The 14,270-nt window shown below is 32.7% G+C and overlaps 1 protein-coding gene across 1 annotated transcript; it reads right to left on the reverse strand.

Annotated features, from left to right (window-relative positions):
• Positions 1–7,578: 7,578 nt before the first annotated feature.
• On the reverse strand, positions 7,579–7,995 carry LOC148940595 (uncharacterized). Its single transcript, XM_089105020.1, has one exon. It carries the CDS (start codon positions 7,993–7,995, stop codon positions 7,579–7,581), a length of 417 nt encoding a protein of 138 aa, XP_088961146.1.
• Positions 7,996–14,270: the final 6,275 nt, after the last annotated feature.

Genomic DNA, 14,270 nt, shown 5'->3' on the forward strand with positions numbered 1-14,270 from the left:
CGACGGAATTCACATAGATTCGCTGAGCTTTTTAAAGAAACAGGCAAATTATTCCAGACAACAGGCCCCACATGACGTATTGAAAATAGCAATCTAGTGCTAGTAACTTGAGGTGTCCGTATATCTCTAGCATGACGAGTAGGATAATTGTGTACCTCATCACCATAAATAAATAAATTTAAAAAATTTTAAAAACACTTGGGAACCAAATTAGAAAAATACTTAAACATAAATAACCCATGGTAAAACTTTCCAAGACCTGACAGAGGGATAATATTTAACTGTACATATTGGGATCTAACCGAGGTTCTCCGATTATCTCCGGACAACACTCGCAGTGCCATATTTTGTATCACACGTAACTGCTGCAAATGCACTGAAAATGTGCTAGACCATATACTCATACAATATACTAAATACGGGTGAACTAACGAAAAATAAATCAATCTCAAAACAGAATCCTGGAAAATATTTTTTAACTTTCTCATCATTCCAACATTTCTTGCAATCTTACTACTAATAAAAGAAGAATGGTTTTTAAAACTCAGGCATTCATCCACAATATAAACAAGGTATCGTATAGTATTTATTTGCTTAATTACATAATTCTCCATTTGTAAATCCACAACCCAAGGGTAAAAATTTGATGATGTACCATAAATAATAAAACTTGATTTACTATGGTTTAACAAAAGCTTATTCACTCTCATCCACTTATCTATACCTAACATACCTTTTCTCATTATCTCTATTAAAACAGATTCAGTCTTTGCTGCGGCAGTAAAATGGGTATCATCTGCAAAACTAGGAATAATCGCCCTACAATTAGAATGTGCACTATCTAACAAATCCAAAACAGAAAATCGTAAGTCGTTAATATAAACCAAGAATAAAGGAAGACCTAAAATAGACCCTGTGGAACACCATAATCAACCATTCTTTCACCAGACCTCACATTAGAAATTTCAACGCACTGGGTCCTACCTCTCAAACAAATTTCAAATAACTTCAACGCATTTCCTCTAATTCCACAATTTTCTAGCTTCATAATTAAAATTTCATGGTCAACTGAATCGAACGCTTTAACAATATCTAAAAAAATAGACGCCACCTTAACCTTGGTCCAAAGCATCATGCACAAACGTCGTCAAAAATAAAACTGCCTGTTCGGTAGACATCCCCTTACGAAAACCGAACTGATTAGAATGGAAAAAGATAATATTGTCCAAAAACTCAGATACTCTAGAATTAGTCAGTTTTTCTACTAGCCTAGATATAACAGAAAGGAGGGATATCGGTCGATAATGATTCACATTTTTCCTATCATCGCCTTTAAATAAAGGTATTACTCTGGCACTTTTAAGACACTCTGGATATATACCACATTTAAAACTAGCATAAATCAGGTACAAAATTTGTTGCGATATCACAGAAAAAATTTACTTGAAAACCTTTGTTGAAATAAAGTCTGACCCGGATGCACTGTTTCGCATACCTTCCACCACATCACACAATTCTTTTTCAGTAACCGGTCGCAAGTACATAGAAACGTCACTACTTTCAGGCAAAACTGAGTAAAAACTTAAAAAGAATCATTTTTTGCTTTTTAAAATTCGAAAACATTTCGACGACCTTTGCCTAAAACTGAATAATTTGCCTTCAATTCCTCCTAAAGTGACTAAATATTTTTGGATAACATTTGTTAGTTTAAAATTAAGCATTGATTGGAATTTTCCAATTGTTCTCTATTTCTCAAAAATTTATATGTTTTTTGAACAACAGCAAGGTTAAGAATTTTGAAAAGATCTTTCGCGCGATAAAATTAGCATAAGGCATAAAAGGAAGAGGAAGAAATTTTAAAGCTGCATGGAGGTTTCAAAAGTAGATTAGTAAAACACTTCTTGTAAAATGAGCACAACGCTCCTTATAAGTTGTCCTTTCGTCAAATTTTCGTTACCACGTGAAGACTAAATGCTGAAGACCCATATCAACTCGTGAAATAGATTGTGATTTTTTTGGAAGCTCATTGAATAACATTATTTTTAAAATTTTACTACCACTTCTGTTTGCTATTAAGATTTGTTTATTAAGACTTATATACAAATGAATGTGCATTGTCAGTTTAATATACATATACTGATATTTAGTAATCAAAATGTTAATAATATTTGATTTATTAAAGTTATAAAAGTAAAAACATTTATATTTTTTCAGTAAAGTGCAAAATATGTTCTCGCCATGGGAAGGCATAAGAATTTTGAGCACTATTCATGTTAGTCTCTGCTCGTTTTAAGTTTGACTCGGTTATTTGTTGCAATTTCTGTTCGTTTTGGGTTTCATTTATTTATCGATGCCGATTTGTGGTAGTTCCACGCTTGGTAGATTATTTGATTTTATTTTTGCTCAATTTTTGTTTAATGGAGTTCTTTACTTTTCTTTGAAAAACTTATTTTGTGGAAAAAGTTTTTTAATTATTTTTTTGAAAAGATTCTCATAAGCTTGCTTTCATTCGATACTATTGACGTCTTAGTTCAGTAGTTTGTTTTATTTTCCTATGTTTTGTATAAGAACTGTTGAAATTATTGAAGATATTATCGATTTCTTTTTTTGAAAAGATCCTCATAAGCTGGCTCTTATTCGATACTATTGACGTCTTAGTTCAGTAGTTTGTTTTATTTTCCTATGTTTTGTATAAGAACTGTTGAAATAATTGAAGGTATTCTCGATTTTTTTTGAAAAGATCCTCATAAGCTGGTTCTTATTTGATACTATTGACGTCTTAGTTCAATAGTTTGTTATATTTTTCTATATTTTGCATAAGGACTTTTGAAATTATTGAAGGTATTATCAATAATTTTTGAAAAGATCCTCAAAAGCTTGCTTTTATTTGATACTATTGACATCTTAGTTAAGTAGTTTGTTTTATTTCGTTTTTTTTTATTTTTCTATCTTTTGTATAAGGACATTTGAAATTATTGAAGGTATTATGGATATTTATTGAAAAGATCCTCATAAGCTTGCTTTTATCCGATACTATTGACGTCTTACTTAAGTAGTTTTTTTATTTGCCTATGTTTTGTATTAGGACTTTTGAAATTATTGAAGGTATTATAGATATTTATTAAAAAGATCCTCATAAGCTAGCTTTTATCCGATACTATTTGCGTCTTAGTTCAGTACTTTATTTTATTTGTCTATGTTCTGTTTAAGGAATTTTGAAATTATTGATGATATAATCGATATTTTTTAAAAAGAACCTCATAAGCTTGCTTTTATTCGATACTATTAGCGTCTTACTTCAGTAGTTTGTTTTATTTCTGTTTTTATTTTTCTATGTTTTGTATAAGGACTTTTGTAATAATTGAAGGTATTATCAATATTTTTTGAAAAGATTCTCCTAAGCTTGCTTTTATTCGACACTATTGACATAATAGTTCAGTAGTTTGTTTTATTTTTCTATGTTTTGTATAAGGACATTTGAAATTATTGAAGGTATTATTGATATTTTTGAAACGATTTTACTTCTTTGAAAAAAATCAGAATTAAAATGGAACTTCTTTTTCTTCATGGGGAAAAATGCAAAAGAAAACTTGAACATTTATTCACTTCTTTGAGAACTTTTTCTCTTTTTGTGGATAAATTCAGAATCAAAGTATAACTTTTTCTATCTTCTGCGGAAAAGTTTAGAACGGAACTTTAACTTTTTTTCTCTTCTTTGAGAAAAATCAGAAGAGAACTTGAACTTTTCTTCAGTCAGAATAGAAGCATAACTTTTTTCTATCTTCTACAGAAAAATTCAAAACACAACTTGAAATTGTTATTCTCTTCATTGAGAAAATTAGGATCGATGTATAACTTTTTCTATCTTCTACGGAAAAAATACGACTAAAACTTGAAATTTTTTTCTCTTCTTTGAGAAAATTAAGAACTGAAGTGGAAGTTTTTGCTCTTCTTTGGAAAAATTTAGAACTGAACTGTAACTTTTTGTTTCTTTTCTTTTACAAAATTCTGAAGAGAACTCGAACTTTTCTTCACTTCTTTGAGAAAACTCAGAATTAAAGTGGACCTTTTTCTCTTCTTGGGGAAAAAATCAGAATCGAAGTATAGCTTTTTCTATCTTCTACGGAAAAATTTAGAAAAGAACTTTAATTTTTTTTCTCGTCTTTAAGAAAATTCAAAACTGAAGTGAACTTTTTTATTTTCTTTGAAAAAAATATTAGAATAGAACTGTAACTTTTTTTCATCTTCTACGAAAAAATTCAGAACAGAACTTGATATTTTTCTTTTCTTTGAGAAAATTCAGATCTGAAGTGGGACGTTTTTTCTTCTTTAGAAAAATTTAACCTTTTTTCACTTCTTTAAGAAAAATCAGAAGATAACTTGAACATTTGTTCACTTCTTTGAGGAAACTGAGAATTAAAGTGAAACTCATTTTCTTCTAGGGGAAAAATTCAGAATAGAAGCATAAATTTTTGTATCTTCTACGGAAAAATTTAGAAAAGAACTTTAATTTTTTTTCTCGTATTTAAGAAAATTCAGAACTGAAGTGAACTTTTTTATTTTCTTTGAAAAAAATATTAGAATAGAACTGTAACTTTTTTTTTATCTTCTACGGAAAAATTCAGAACAGAACTTGAAATGTTTTCTCTTCTTTGAGAAAATTCAGAACTCAAGTGGGACTTTTTTCTTCTTTAGAAAAATTTAACCTTTTTTCACTTCTTTAAGAAAAATCAGAAGATAACTTGAACATTTGTTCACTTCTTTGAGAAAACTGAGAATTAAAGTGAAACTCATTTTCTTCTAGGGGAAAAATTCAGAATCGAAGTATAACTTTTTTATCTTCTACGGAAAAACTCAGAACAGAACTTAAACTTTTTTCTCGTCTTTGAGAAATTTCAGAAATGAATTGGAACTTTTTTATCTTCTTTGGAAAGAATTTAGAATTCAACTGTAACTTTTTTTTCTTCTTTCGGAAAATTCAGAAGAGAACTAGAACCTTTTTTCACGTCTTTGAAAAAACGCAGAATTAAAGCGGAACTTTTTCACTTCTTCGGGAAAAAATCAGAAGAAAACTTGAACTTTTCTTCACTTCTTAGAGAAAACTACGAAATAAAATGGAACTTTTTCTCTTCTTAGGGAAAAATTCAGAATCGAAATATAAATTTTTCTTATATAACTATATCTTCTACGGAAGGATTTTTTTCTCGTCTTTGAGAAAATTCAGAGGTGAAATGGAACTTTTTTTTATTTTCTTTGGAAAAAGGCAACAACGCTGTACAGAGAAGAAAAAACGACAGAAAACAACACAAATACGAATTCAAACGCATTCAGCAAGGGATCTTATTTTCCGGGCAGACGGTTCATCAGGCAGCTTCACTAGTATGTTACTCCGGTCGGTCCATACATTTTTAAACCCAAAGTGATCCCTTGCGGCATTTAACAGGTTGCGACGTCGCTCTGTAAGGGATTCTGACAAAAAGATTCCAGACCCAGCTAGTTTAGATTTTTGTAAGAACACTTTTCTAGCAAATTCTATACTAACAAATCGCACTAAAACTGGGGCAACTTTGTCACTGGTGGTATGTGGCCCATTCATTCTAAACCGGAAAACACTTGATAATTCACCAGAAGATATACCAGTAACACCCATCCGTGTCGAAAGGACACTGAGCATAGTCGTTTTAAGGTCAGCTCCTGGCTTTTGCTTCAGACCGTTGAAAACAAGACTGTCCAACATATTTTCTTGATAAATATAGTCTATCTTGACTTAGATTTTTTCAATTCGATTCTCCAGATTACGGGTTTGCATTCTATACATTTTCAACTCACGCTCGATACGGTCTAATATGGGGTTGAACTCTAGTGACACAGACTTATATAACTCGCTAATTATAGTCTCAGCTGTATCTTTAAGACCATATTTCGCATTCGAGCCACACTTGGCAGAAACCTGACGAGTTATCTCTGTAACTATAGATTCTCTAGTTTTCTCAAGCTCCTGTTCTGTATCGGAAATTCGTGCAAATAAAGCACACTGTGAACCGGGCAGCGCCGCAGCTTGATCTTGTTCTTTTAGTGCCGCAAACACTTTTGAAATAGACCTGTAAATGTTGGGAAAACGCTCAAGTTTCTCAAATGCGTGTTTCATATTCCTCGCAGTTTTAGTAGAAGCCTCTTGAATATTATCCTTGTACGATACAAGATTATTCTCAGAAACAATTTGCTCGTTATGATCCCCGTAACAAAAGATCAAATAATTAGTTCGCTAGCCATCATTTTTCATAATCTTCAGAATTCGTATAGGCCACAATGGATAGCCTGCAAATTTCGCCAGTGCAAGATCGAATTGCTTGAAAGACGTCATGATTAGTGTGAGAAGGAAAAACCAAAATGAGAATTATCTTGTAGTGGGCAGGCCCACGGATGGCGTTGACAATCACCGCTCTTGCAGGGTGGCCCAGTGGACCGTGGAGGCCTGCGACGTTTTTTTTCCACCGTTTTCTTACATCCAAAACAGCATAGCATCCAATTATTAACGAAATATCTAAGCCACAGCAAGTCCTTTTTCTTTTCACAAAACGTGAGTACAGCGAAACGAATTAATTCACTTATTGCGAAACTGTCCACTGTAATTTATTCTAAATTTAATCCGGCTTAAAAACAAAACAGATGTTTACAGGTCAGATGCCAAACAAGAACTGAAACCTGGAAATTTGTGTTTGAGCTTTCTAAGGATTCCAAGACTCCTGGAGACTTTTATTTTAATCAGGTCAATATGATGCTTAAAAGAAAGATTTTCGTCAAGCAAGATGCATAGGAATCGAACGTAACGATCCTTAGGTCTACATAGAGAACCTCTTGATACGTATATTTCATCTAAGTCAGGGCAAGCCTTTGAGACTCTGGAGAAAATTAGAAAAACTGATTTCCTGACATTTAAGGCAAGATAATTTACATCAAACCAATGGATAACTCTTTCAAAAAGGGTTTTCATCTTTGAACGAAGATTAGACTCAGTTCTACCAGCTGTGCCAAGAGTACTGTCATCAGCAAAAGTAATAAGTGCATCCGGTAAGGACAAACTTCTGTCGCAATTAGCGATGGATGCTGGCTGACAAAGACAACAGCAAATGGTAGGTTTTAAATTTTGAACTGCATTAATAAGGTCATTGGCATAGATTCAAAAGAGTATTGACCCCAATGACTGATCCTTGTGGAACACCAAACTCTATTCCAGAAGGGTTAGAAAAGTGCGGATCAACCGAGATGACTCGACCTGATAAATATGATAGAAACCAAGAATAAACATTGACTTCTTATACCAATATCGTACAGTTTCCAAAGAAGAATCTTGTGTGTTAATGAGTCGAATACTTTTCGTACATCGAGAAAAAGAGCAGCAGGTATCAGACCAGAGTCAAGAACTGAATGTGAATAATTCAAGAGAGTTGCGCACGTATCCTCAGTTGAGTGTTTCGCCCTAAAACCAAGCTGAAAATCATGAAAAATGTGTTTAGAATTAAGAAAATCAAGGAGTCAGGAAAGCGTAGCTTTTTCAAAAATTTTACTAAATACTAATTAAAGGGATATGGAACGATAATTTGCAGGATCATTCCTTGATTCACCTTTAAAAATAATAATAACGCGAGCACGCTTTAAAGCACTTAGGAAAACACTATTTTTAAAGGAAAGATTGATATGTCTCGTGAGGGCAGAAGCGATGACAGAAAAAATGAACTTGACAACCTTAGTCGGAATAAGGTCTGGGCCAGAAGATGAAGAACCCCTCAAACCATTGACAATTTTGGTGATTTCAGCTTCAGAGACAGGTTCCAATGCCATTGATTTAGGACAAGGCGGTCCAAGGTAAGACCTAAAGTCAGGTAGAGAAGAAGAAGGACTTACAGAAGAGGCTGTAGTTTTGCCGATATTAGCAAAATAGGAAGTAAACGCATCTTGAAGTTTTAGCTCACTCTCTACATTTTCGCCTTCCATCACAATACTTAAAGGGGCAAAAGGGGGCAGAGAAGATGGCTTGATAACAGAATTGATTATTTGCCATGTCTTCCTAATGTCTTTACCACACGCAGAGAATTTTCTGTAATAAAATAACGATTTGGCCTTTCGGCAAAACTTTTTACAATAAAATTTTTTATTGTAAAAAGTATTAAAATATATTTGTTGCTTTATTCTCTAAGCCCAAAAACGAGACTTTTATGTCCCTTATTCTCAGAAGATGACAAAAATAAAGTATAAAAAGGCAATAATCGTATACAGAGCAATAATATGTGTAATAATTTCTCCAAATTAATGAATATTCTTCGGAAAGCAGACATGAAATTACACCAGGAGTTTAATAATAAAAAAAATACCTTAAAGTAAGGAGCAGCATTAAAAATTAAAACGAATAGAAGCGGTAACATAATAAATGGAATCAACCCCTTTAAATACCCGACTATTCACGCTGAAGTTTTTTAGTAGTTAAGCTTCTTATTGTTTTATTTCAACGACAATTGTGTTTTGGCAGTTGTTCTTACAGAATCGGGACTAAATTCAAACTTAAACGTAAAGTAAGAGGTATTAAAGAGGGGGCAACCCCCTTCATATATGTATTTTTGTTCGTTTCAATGTTGCTCCTTAGGCGTGCCTTCAGATGATTTTTTTTATTTCAAATGTTTTTTTAATGCCAGGAAATTTGGCTACACCTCCACAGAAAATCCCTCCTCTCCCCGAAAAGATCGTCTAGATAATTCAATTCCGTCAAAAATTCATCCCAGACAATTATCCTTAACATCTCCAAGCGTAAGATTGGGTCGACAAAGAGAAAGTTAAAATAATTAAAAAGAATATTGTTTAGGAATTCTGGATAATCTCCCCAGTGTTAAATTCCCCCCAAATTTCATCCTCCGAAAACTTTCCCTATGGAAGGTTCTCCCTGCAGAAAATCCTTCTGCAGAAAATTCAATCCTTTACCCGAAAAAAGTATGCACGCTTCCCAATATCACATATTATACGTAGACAATGGACAAATTTCATATTTTCAAGACCTTTCCCCAGGGGCTGTGGGAGGTCAAATTAACTCCTAAGACAAGTTTCTTGCGTCTCTAAACTATGCTGAATAAAATGGATACAGTATCTCTAAATTTTTATCAAACAATTTTAGGGGGAGGGGGAAGGGGCGTGAAAGGGGGCATAATTGCCATCCACATGGAAAAAAATATATCTTCTTGGAAATTCCACATTTTTGCAGATAGGAGCTTTAACCCTCTACAGTTGCGTTCTCTGATACACTGAATCTAACGGTGTTATTTTCGTTAAGATTGTTTGAGATTTTTTATGAGTGTTTTCCCCTTTTTTCAAAAATCAAGCAAATTTTCTCAGGGTCGTAGTCTTTGAAGAGTACTGAACTTAATGAAACTTATATTTATGAAATCAGCATACTAAGCCGGTTCTTTTTTATAAATATATTAGCATCAAAATTCCGGTTCTTAGAGTTTCAGTTAGTATTTAGCTGGGTTGCTCCTTACTTCAGTTGGTTACCACTAACTGTTTGAACACATGTGAACTGTAAATACCAGTAGCAATTTTTCATTAAGTAATTAATCTCAGTAATTCATTAATAATATTGAAAAACAAACACAAATATTGTTGGCGGTGTCTAGATAGGTAAGTCAAATAGACAAAATTCAACCTATAAGTAAGGGACAATGTTAAAACTTAAAACAAACAGGAACTAAATTAAAAAAAGTAAATTTAAACTTAAATTAAAAAGAGAATTTTTACGACAATTGATACACAATTGGTTTTTCATGCTGATTCTAAGGTTCTAGGTGTTTACCCCCCCCCTGAAAAAATTGCACCTTCTGGTGCAATTTTTACGGTGTGAAGATTGTATTTGGAATAGTTCTTAAGAAGAAATACAATTATATCATATTTTCTTTAAATCCTTTTGTTTCTATCTCAGGATTAGCCTTCATACAGGGTTACTATTTGTTAAAGCCTTAGAAGTTGTAAAGGTAGGCCTAGATGTCTAAATAAATTTACTAGACTATCCCTAGTTTGAGCAGAATATATTTTGTGTAAAATTTCCTTCGCCTAACTAACAGCTTTGGAAGACCGTAAAAAGATTATAAAAATGTAGTTTAAAATATTACGTCCACTGAAAATAGTACACGGGTAAAGGGACCAGAATAATAATTGTGAGGGGAATGATAGGTGAATATTTTTAAGGATAAAAGGTGGTATAACAAATACAATCCTCAGATAAAAAAGAAAAAAACTTAATTTTTACCCACCGAATGAAACAAAAATTTAAACGGTAAGAATTCCTTCAATATAGCTTGCGTTCAATCATTAGGTATTAAACATTAATACAGTATGTCCAAAACCAAAAATAGCAAAAGAAAACAAAATTTAAACTTACGATTCGGCTTTTTAAAAACAATTTTCCTTTAGAAGCTCAATTTCAAAACCAAAAATCCAATTCAACGTTCCGTTAAACAACTTCAAGTACAATTCTTGGCTAATTTTGTCAAGATTGTCTTGACCATAAATGATGTGAATGTAAGAATCTTATAACACTCGAAATGCTGCATTTGAAATGTTTTAATCTAAATTCAGAAAAATTATACTTTTGTAAAAATATGAAGAACCGTCTATACATAAATTGTATCGGTCTCGTTTTTATGCAAATTAACACAGGAGACGAAAATTAACGAAAAAGGGAGCAGTGAAGGTTGTAAGTTCTTCCTGGGGGCATATAAGCTTTTTATAGATAGTGTTGTCGTAAAAACTTGAAAAGGGGCTGATACAATTGGAAACTGAGAAGGCTAGTGCCCGTTTTACTAGTCGAAAGTGATTGGAGGGTAACTAACCCCCCTCTCACGCCCACCATTTCACCAAACACATCCAATCCAAAATTTTCAGATAGCCATTTTGTTCAACGTAGTTGAAAGTTCTGCAAATTAAGTCTTTGAGGATAACACTCCCCCCAGAGCCCTCAGGGCTAAGGCTTTAAGTTATGCCCTGGGGGCATATAATGTTTTTATTGAAAGCTTTGTCGTAGAAACTTGAAAAAGGGCTCATTCGATTGGAAATTCAAATCCCCTTTGTAGTAGTCGAAAGTGATTGGAGGGCAATTAACCCCCCTCTCACGTCCACCGTATCTCCAAACACATCCAATCAAAATATTGAGATAGCCGTCATAGAAATTTCAAAAAGGGCTCAATCGATTCGAAATTGAGTTAGGTAGTGCCCTTTTTAGCAGTCGAAATTGATTGGAAGAAAACTAACACCCCTTCCAGACATTTTGTTGAACGCAGTTGAATGTTCTGGAAATTATGTAATCCACACACAGAAGTTGATACAAATTGGAGAATTTCACCAACAGATCAGGACAGCTGCAAACAGGACAGAGATTAAATTATACTCTACCCCAAATTCCTGCAGCCATCCTCACAAGTCGGGAACTTAGTGTGAAAAAAAAACTCACTTATTTAAGCACAAAATCATAAACTATTACATTGCCACGGAAACGAACAATTCAAAATGAACAGAAGGCTTCTCATTTTGTTCCAATTAGTCGTTATCAGAAGATTATTTCTGCTTGAAAGAGATTAGTTCCTTCATGAAATCTGCCAAATATTTTAGACGTTTATAGATGTAATAATTAAGGTCGAAATTAGAGTTATAAATATTATAGCTTTGAAAAACAATTTACAACCAGACCATCTTCGGAATTACATTTCAATAGAACAAATTATTGTTTAAAATAAAAAATTTAGACTGGAAAGACAATAAATAAGAAAACAAGCTGCTAATTTAATACAGTATTTTACGATAAGGGTGCACATTAATGGCCATATGTGTATAAACTGTTCGTGACATGTATTATGTTTATATATGTTTATAAACAAATGTAGCTTTCATTTGACCGTTCCTAATGCTGATGAATTGAAGTAAATCCTGTCACGATTAAGGCAATAAATGTCGCGCAAAAACCTAACTAGAAGTGCTCTAAAAATCAACTGGAAAATATAGTGCGTTTAGAACACTAAATAAACACTTTTGGACGGAGAACCAAAAAAATACAGGTTGTGATAAAAGACAACTCTCCACCCCTTAAAACATGGATGAACTTTGGGAACATAAAGGAAGCAGAAGGAACATTTTTGCTTGAAAAATGTAATGAATAAAACAGGAAATATATAAATATAAGCTTAGAAACGACCTGTAGTACTGAAAAAGATGAAAAAGACTTGAAAAAACCCTTAGACTTCATTGAAGTAAATAATAAAAAAAAATAAAAAAAAAGGGTTCAAGTTGAAAATATAGCAAGACGGAAGTGAACTAAAAGAAGTTGGGTGACAAAAGAACACGAGTTGAAGTCGAAAATTAAGGCAAGGCCACTTGAAGTTGGGAAGTTAAAGTGAAAACAGTTATGTTCACTTATATGTCTTAAAAAAACTACCGCACGTAAAAAAAAAGAAATATGGTGATAAGAATATATTCCTTGGAAAAGAACCACCTTTTTACTAAAGGGAAGAGCCTACAAGAAGTTTTTAGCTACAAATAAAGAGTGTAGCTAGACATAATAGATTGTTGTGTTTACATGTTCTTAATAAACCTATAAGCTTCAACAGAATCACAAGCAAAACTGCTGTTGAACCTACCAGACACTTTTTATGGTGATCAACCACAAAAGAGATATTACTGAGGTAAGGGCACAGCAAGAAGGAAAAAAAGTCAGAAAATTCCATCTCAAGCTTTTTTAAAGCTGATTCTCAAGCTATAAATTTAGCTATTGTTGAATATAATTGGAAAAAAAGATATATTTTCTTTTAGAAAAGGATATACCTTGAATATGTGAATTACTAGAGTTAAACCTAGTTTTATGCAAAAAAAAACTGGTCTCGGGTTTTTGACAACCCTTGAGAACACGTAGTGCGTAGCGCATAGACGTAGTGTGAGTTTTCTAGCGCATAATAGCGCATATAACTGTATTTATATTTGCAAACTCGTGTTACTAAGAAATGAACAATAAATCGCTCTCCGGTAAAAGACTTACCTAGACGGAAATAGAAAAAAGCACTTATTATAAAGGCTTATTAGCCTCAACTTGGGGATATTTCATATCTGCTATCGTGATTAGGGGATTAATTATATATGTTTTTAAATATTGGTATTATAGGAAACATCAAACCCCCGCAGGTAGGGATGTAAGAACCCCTGTCTGCATAGAACCATAATATCTCGCAAAAATAATTATTGAAAAAAAATGTTATCTGCAACCGCAGACAATTTGATTGGCGCTATGAGTTCATAAATATGAAAGTAAAAGAGAAATTTATGATAAATAATGGAGTGATTTTTTTTTGCTATGTCAGCAATAATACTTTTGATTGTAAATAAATTGGTAATTTGAGTGTTTTGCTATTGGAAAAAAGAGCTATACCTGCAAGATATAGCTTAAGATACTAATCTTATGCCGGACTGACTTCTAGTCCGTTGATTTAGAATACCTTGGAATATTGTCAGATTATTTTAAGTGTCTAAGAACCTTATTATATATATTATTGTAGATTTCTGATGCTTTGTGGTCTACCTGGGACAACCAGTCCCAGCAAAATATATATCTATTATTAAACCTTGTACTAGTATATCTTAAATGACTAAAAGTATGGTATTATAGCCAACCTCTCTACAATCTACATTTAGTCTCTCGAATATACCCAGCTGGTATGCCTCATTAGTCAGACCATAGCCTAAGGCACGCTACCAAAGTTTAATTACCTTAGGGCCATAGTTTATCTCCCCTATAAAGGGAGAATAAAGGCAACAACCACAACTTCACCTTAATACCATAAAAACCACTTTACCACAGAGGGTATTATCAATATTTTTTGAAAACATCCTCATAAGCTTGATTTTGTTCCATACTATTGACATCTTAGCTCAGTAGTTTTGTTTTATTTCTGTTTTTATTTTTCTACGTTCTGTATAAGGACTTTTGAAATTATTAAAGGTATTATCAATATTTTTTGAAAAGATGCGAAACGGTCTAACCATTCACGGCTTTAGGCATCCATGTCTTCGTTCACTAGTTTGATTTATTTTTGTTTTTATTTTTCTATGTTTCGTATAAGTACTTTTGAAATTATTGAAGGTATTATCGATATTTTTTGAAAAGATCCTCATAAGCCTGCTTTTATTCGATACTATTGACGTCTTAGCTCAATAGTTTTTTTTATTTCTGTTTATATTTTCTAGTT

This window comes from Artemia sp. Qi Xiang Cuo, chromosome 19, assembly GCF_049724085.1.
Source record: "Artemia sp. Qi Xiang Cuo chromosome 19, ASM4972408v1, whole genome shotgun sequence".
NCBI classification, from domain to species: domain Eukaryota; kingdom Metazoa; phylum Arthropoda; class Branchiopoda; order Anostraca; family Artemiidae; genus Artemia; species Artemia sp. Qi Xiang Cuo.

Coding starts and splice junctions, on each gene's coding strand:
- LOC148940595 (XM_089105020.1), bottom strand. CDS start 7,995: ATGGAAGGCGAAAATGTAGAGAGTGAGCTAAAACTTCAAGATGCGTTT.